We start from the raw sequence: 7,500 nt of genomic DNA, 5'->3' as shown, positions 1-7,500 counted from the left end.
TGGCGTGTGGCTGTACGCCGCGGTGGCGTGCCAAAGAGCTCCGAGGCGGTGATTCGGCTTGATGTACCAAACTCCCACGCTCAAAGTTGGCGCGTTGCCATTGATCGCCAGAGCATAGTTTTTTTGTTTTTTTTAAGTTTTCTTCACCCATCACCAAGGGGTCAATGGCCAAGGTGTCAATGGTCAAGGTGTCAATGAATGAGTCTGCCTGATCTGACCTGATTTAACTTTGCTGAATTAGTATTTGACAAATTCTGATTGGCTCCATTATCATCACCATTGTTTTTACATTTATTTTTGTTATTCTTTCTTTCTTTCTTTTTTGTCATTATTATTATTATTATTGTTGTTGTTATTATTATTATTATTATTATTATTATTATTATTATTATTGTTATCGTTATATTTATTATTTATTTATCATTTTTTTATTTAGTATTTAGTATTGGCAAAAATGTAACTGAGTATCATCATATTTTAATTTTTTAGCCATTTTATTTATTTATTTATTTAGTTAGTTATTTTTTGTTTGTTAATTTTTCAGTCTCCTGATTTATTTGCATATGTTTACTGTTGCAGGTTTTGCAGAGAAATCTTGAGAAGGAGTTGGATTCTATAAATCGTCAAATTGCCAAAATACAGGAGGAACTCAAGAATATGAAAGACATTGAAGCTCAAGTAAGCATGAGTTTATTTTATTTTCATTTAGCATTTGATTTATTATTGTTTGTTACTTTTATTAAGTCTTTACTCTTTTTTTCTATTTTCATTTGTTAAGCTGATTGAGACTCCATTATTTGTTTACAACTTTGGTTCTAAATGTTCAGTTGATCTTTGTTGAATATTCAGATTGCCAAGACGCCAATACTTCATCATGTCTTGAACTTCATTCTTGCTGCATTATACACGCAATTAGAAATATCACTTGGTTTTCCAACTATCCTCTAAGAGTTAATATATTGGGCTTATTATCTCCCACTGAGACCTGCGGACAAGTCTTCTAAATATGTGAAGAGCTCTGAGCTTGTAATATGCTCATGGCAGTATGCAATTACTTGATGCTTTGCTGTGGCCAACTAATAAAGTGTTATTTTGTAATTAGAATAGTGTATTTTTTATTATTTTACTCTTCACGATTTTGTTATATTTCCTTTTGTTTTTGTTAGTATGTTATGTCTTCATGTGTTGTATTTGTTTTCAGTTACATTCGCACCCGCGCTCCTCTCCTCGCTCTCCCCCCCTCTCCCGCCCCTCCTTCTCTCACCCCCATAGCCAGCCGTCCCACCATCAGACGCACGTTCGTTCTGCGTCTGAGATTCCCCCTCCTCTTCCCGCCCGGAGCCGCTCCCTCGTTTCCCAGATATCCGCTCCTAATATCTCCGGCTCCTTTGCCTCCCTCCCCTGTGCCCCACCCCTGCCCCCCCGTCCCCCCCACCTGGAGAGGGTTGGGGAGGGAGGCCTAGCACAAAGTCTAGAGAACATACATAAGGTGCAGAGTCTCTCTCATGTAAGTTGTAGACAACACAAAATTATAAAAAAAAAGTTGAAGTATACATAGATTTTGTTATTTTGGGTGCTAGATTGCTCTTGCTTGTATTGTGTTTGCACAGATTATGCCTGCGGTATGTTATTTGAATCCTGCTGGAGACGCCTTGCTCTGATTGTCCCAAGGGTAACTAACCCTTTAATGACGGATAATTGTTAAGAAATGACAAGGGTGATGCTTGTGGTCACAAGATGAGTTTTATCCAATTCAAAATTTTTTCCAGCTTTGATTTTTACCTTATTGTTTGGATCTGCTCTTGGGAAAGTATATAACTTGGTGACACCATCCATGGTACAATAATTTATTTAAGGAATCTTAGTTTTATTATCTGGCAGGAATTATTTGATATAAAAAAATAATCACAGAACCTGCAGTGGAGAATATGATTGTATAATTCAAATTTTTTATATTCTTTTAGTTAGTATATTTTTTTTTTATGTTTCATTATTTGTCAGTGAGTGTACTTGATTATCTTGGGAGCATTGAATATGTTTTCCATTATTTGATTCAGTTACTCAGGAGAAATATGAGCTAGCCTGACAGATCAACTAGACTTAGGTTTATGTTTGTAAAAATGGTGGGAAGGAGAATAGATCTGCAATGCACCATATGTTGTTAATGTTTCATTATTATATGTTCATCAGAATCATGTAATTCTGACAATGATGCAGTATTGAAAAATGAACTTCATATCTTGCATTGTTTAATTATTAGTTATCATACTTACTCCATGTTTTCCATGATAAATTCTTTTTAGGCTTATAGATTTCTCTTTGTGATTTTATTTAAGATGACTAGAGATTATCTTGATTTTACTAGTATTTCACAGAACTTAACCTTCATAGTGTTTTTTAACTAATACATATATTCCCCATCTTCAGTAGCCAAAATAGCATGTGAAATGCCCTGTCGTTTAAGAATTAAATTAATAAAATTTTAAAACAAAAGTTTTGTTGGAAAGCAACACCAAACATTAAGAGAAGAATGTCAAACTGGCATTCAGTCTTAGCAGTTTTCCTCTGAAGTAATGTTTTGGTAAATTTGTGAAAGTTTGCATATGGTCAGGTTTACACATGTTCAGTTGGTCAAAATGGTCATTTCTTGATTTACAGCAGATTTAGATGGCTTTCGTGAGTGTCAGAAAAAGTCTCAACAAAATGTAAGAAACCTTCTTCATTTGTGTCAGATAGCAGAGAATAAAAAAAATTAAATGCTTAGAAGATAATCTAATTTAATGCCGGCTGAGAAAATATAGGCACTGTGATAATACCAGAATAATGTCAAACATATCAGAGTTTGAGGCCTATAGAAGACACTAATGTTTTCAGCATCAATACCTAAAATTATTTTTAAAAATAATATACTCAAGTATTTTTACAACAGCAAAGGAGTCTGTCTCTTTGCTGATGCAAATTTTATTTGTTATTACTGCCATCTACTTTTGGGGAAAAAAAGTGCATCTCCACAACAGTAGAGTTGCAAGCTACTGTATTTTACATGAATGGCTGTGATGCAGGTCATGACCATTTTTTCAACTGCATGCACGTACATAAATGGGTGATTAAAAGCATATGCTGGGTGAGGTATTATATTTTAATGGTAATGTAGATTGCTTCCTCCACACACAGAAGATGGTGATATAATCATTCATTTATATACATATACATAATGTTCACATCCTGTATATTCATCTGTAGTATTAACAATAGTGAAATATTGTATAAGCTGATATATAAAGCTAATACTACTCATAAGTTCTTGAGCATGTATCTCTTTATTTTATTTAAGTATTGTTTCATGCCATGTGATGAATTGAATACTTTTTTCAGAATCCATCTTTTTTGGGTCATCTTTTGTCCTGTTATGACATTTTCCTTCCAATATTTGTGGATCTAATCCTTGAAAGCTATATGGCATGTTATAGTTTACAGTGTGAATATGCACCTCTAATACTGTGTTGTGTAACTACAGAACTGTTGTTTATTGGATTTTGTTATGACTGCTTAATTTGAAAGTCAGCTTGCACAGTATGCCATTGCACATTTCAGTTGCACATGGAGTTGTTGCTATTTAGTTATGAAGAAAATAACAGAGATTTTTCTTCCATTGTACTGAGAAGCTTAAGCCTTTTATAGACTTTTTATTTATACTTCTTTAGAATAAAGTTTTGGAATGTAATACTGACCTCATTCAATAATTTACTTTTTTTTTCATAATACCTTCAAAAATGATGTTTTTTTTTTTAAACAATTTGGATAAATGTGTAAAGTAATAAAGGAAAAAGAAAAATCTCTGTAATTGGGATATATCTGGTAGCTATATCCAGATTATGGGTGACTTCAGCATTCTGTTTTCATCTGATTCTATGTATTATGACTCATTTTATTAACGTATTTCATGTTATGAATCTATTTTTTTTTTCCAGTGGAAAGCCTTGATTCTCTTTACAGAAAAAAATCAGTTGCTTTAAAGTAAGGTTCTTTCATGATATATAGGTGATTGTCAAGCCTGTTAAACAATTTTATCTTAATGCAAGGATGTGATTATGTAATGTGGGAAGTGATTTGGGAATATCTTGCACCTTTGTTTATACACTGAAGTTCGTTTAGAATATTTTGGACTTGATGGTCACCCGTTTTATGTCCTGATTCATTATTGGTAGAAAGTGACAGTCTTAAATATTAGGGAACCTAAATTATTTCATGAGAAAGCAGAACATGAATGTTATGCATGCATTTATAGTAAGAGTTTGATAAGACCAATGTTGACACCTTATTTTGTGATTGTTTTGCCATGCCATTTCATATCTTGCATATCTACAGTTGGCATTTCCCCCTGAAGTCCATTTGATTTGTAGATAAATGTGGAAAAAGGGATGTTTACTTCTTTCTGTGTAAAGAATGGGCTTTATCTTAATATATGGCTGTATATAGATATCTATGTGCCTTGATGTCTGTAATTAATAATTTTACTTAAGTGGGTGATCATATTTTTTCATAATATACCTTTTATTGATTTTTTAAAAATTAACAATTAGATAACAATGAATCTGAATAAACAAAATTATTCTCTGCTTTTAAGTGTTTTTACACTGTAATAGTCTTACATATCTAGATGTTATTTTTTCACTACTTTGTATAGAGGAGAAACTAAGAAGATTATCATGAAAAGTAATAAGAAAACATGCACACACTAATGGATACAATCATACATGTACAAGCGCATGCACATGTACATGCACATGCACTTGCACTTCTTCTTGCACATACACATGCACATGCATACTCAGAGCACATGTATACTCACTTGCACATGCACATACACATGTACTTGCACATGCACATACACATGTACTTGCACATGCACTTACAATGCACAAGCAAACATGCACACACGCAAACACACACATGCACACACACACTTACACACACACACACACACACACGCACACACACACACACACACACACGCACACACACACACACACACACGCACACACGCACACACGCACGCGCACACACGCACACGCACACGCACACGCACACGCACACGCACACGCACACGCACACGCACACGCACGCACACGCACACAAACACACACAAACACACATTATAGTGTAATGAATAAATTATAATTCCTAACATAACTCAAATATCTAAATTACTTAATAGAACTTGAAGTCACCTAGACTTATTGTAGGTTGAGTTTTTTTTTTTTTTTTTTTTTTTTTTTTTTTTTTTTTTTTTTTTTTTTTTTTTTTAAACTGATGTGTTTTTAATTTTCCATCCAATAAGAAAAAGATCCATGGGCTTTTTTGTATTTTGAGGTTATAATCTTAGAACTACAGAATTAAGAGGGTTCTTTTATGCAAGATCATGTTTAACAGGCTGACAAGAAGTCAAAATTATTGAATGCTTTAAGTTCTCCCACAACTAGCTTGAGATACTTAGTCAGAAGATTCAAATTAACCCTTTGTATTACAGTCGGCAAGTTCTGTGTCAGAACCTGGTAGCCGGCCACCATCGCACTACAGAGCCAAGTCAAGTCCTGATCCCCTTGGTCTTCACAGTAGTCCAGGTGATGAATACATTTAGAAGAATGTTGGTAGTAAAGGAGACACTTACATGGTTTCTTGATTGCTTTGGATTGGGAGAGGATGTCAGACCAAATACCTGTTAGGACGTGTTTATTATGTATTGATACCTTCAGTATTTGAGAATATTTAAACTTCTGTTAACAATCCTGAATTTTGATAAAGCACAGATATCTTTATTAGGACTATAGACATATTAAAGAGTAACATATTAGAAAATGTGTTTCATTATTTGATATATATTTTCTTTTCACAGGTCCATGTAGATTAAGTGGAAGTGACTCAGTCAGTGACTTAAGCCAGACAGGATCAAATACAAATCGCAGTAAGGTATCTTCTGTGTACAATGAAGACATGGTTCAGGGAGAGCCTCCTGGAACCCCCCCTCCACCATACGGCTACTTACCTGCAGATGAAGCAGATGAAAATTATTCAGTAATCATGGATGATGTGAGTATGAGGGATCAACTAGATGTGGTTGTCAGATTTTGTATGTGGATGTCTGTTGTCATAATCTTAGGACTAGAATTGCTGTCTCAGAAAACGTATGGCACATGTTTGTGTGATGACCAGTGTTATATATGCAAACTGATTATCTGGAAGGTCTGCTTCCTTGTGGTAAAGGTGCCAGGCTCCACACTCCCTTTCTATAATTTGGATTTTCATACTTTGGAACATGTTGGAACTTGTATGCTGTGCCTGTATTCAGTCTGACTATTTATTTGCTTATTTGTATTTTGACATGTTTGCTATTCTTATTGAGTTTTTTGTCAGCATGTTTGTATGGACTCTTTTATTTTTATATTAAAGAAAGATGCTGACAGTAAGGCTGCAATATTGTGTTAAGAAGAAAAGATTTAGCTGTACCTAAAATGCTAGTCTGAAATTTTGTTGTATTTATCGGGCAAATATTTTTAAAGAGAATTGCATTAAACATCTAGCAATAAGCATAACAGGCTTTTGTCAACTTAAAGCAGGTGTGGATATTATGAAGTGTCAAGAGAAGAAGGAAGATATAAGCTTCTAAAACTCACATTCTTTTAAACGAAGAAAGAAAAGATTACTTTAACCTGTGTGTGCAGGCACATGTGATGTCCACTATAGTTTTTGGTGAACTTTGTTGCACAGAGATGGCTCCACAAGTATTCAGCCACCAATGAATCAATTAGTAGACCCTGTTGAACCTCACCTGATTTCCACATTCTTTGAATTTTTGGATTTTTTTTTTTTTTCAAGTGCTGTTGATATTGATACTGTTATTATTATTGTTATTGATATTGTAGTTATAATAGTAATAAGAAATTAAAAAGAATCTTACTGAAAATCAGGGAAAAGAGCAAACAAGTGAGATATGTAGGATTAATAGTTTTGTAATTGAGGAACCAGTTATGTGCGAATACAATTAATAAACTAAAATTACAGTGGACATGACATGTTTATAATGCCATCCCAGCACAAAAGATTAAGTGAATGTCAGAGTTATGTAACCTCTGTCAAAAGCTTATCAGTCAAAAAACATATTGTAAACATTTCATTGTCCTGTGTCTATCCAGGGAGAATAAGGCTTGCTGAGACTTCCAGTAACTTATGCATATACATAGTTTTTCCTGTATGTAATCCAAATCTCATATAAATATTTATATGCTATCAAGAAATTATCATTTGCAGTTTCACTAATTTGTGAATGTAAATATGTGAGTAGATGTCCTTTCTTTGAACAAATTTATGTAAATTAGAGATTGTGTTTTGTTTGCATTACGAAAGTATAGAGACAAGGTATGTTTTTTAATCCATTGCTGTCCAGTGTAGTTTTGCTTTCTGAATTTTGTGTTTGCATAGATGGCTCTGCAATTGCTCATT

At 33.8% G+C, this 7,500-nt stretch overlaps 1 protein-coding gene across 1 annotated transcript in view; it reads left to right on the top strand.

Annotated features, from left to right (window-relative positions):
* LOC125047033 (rho guanine nucleotide exchange factor 11-like) overlaps nt 1-7,500 on the top strand; it is a gene marked incomplete in the record, with an annotated part of 113,316 nt that overhangs the window by 33,242 nt on the left and 72,574 nt on the right. Inside the window, 4 exon segments of the mRNA XM_047645064.1 lie at nt 580-678; nt 1,202-1,507; nt 5,531-5,624; nt 5,897-6,090. Of these exon segments, the coding sequence (XP_047501020.1) occupies nt 580-678; nt 1,202-1,507; nt 5,531-5,624; nt 5,897-6,090 (693 nt within the window).

Source organism: Penaeus chinensis, chromosome 40, assembly GCF_019202785.1.
Source record: "Penaeus chinensis breed Huanghai No. 1 chromosome 40, ASM1920278v2, whole genome shotgun sequence".
Classification (NCBI taxonomy): domain Eukaryota; kingdom Metazoa; phylum Arthropoda; class Malacostraca; order Decapoda; family Penaeidae; genus Penaeus; species Penaeus chinensis.
The sequence above is the reverse complement of the archived record's forward strand: the minus strand, read 5'-3'. Positions and strand labels throughout refer to the sequence as shown.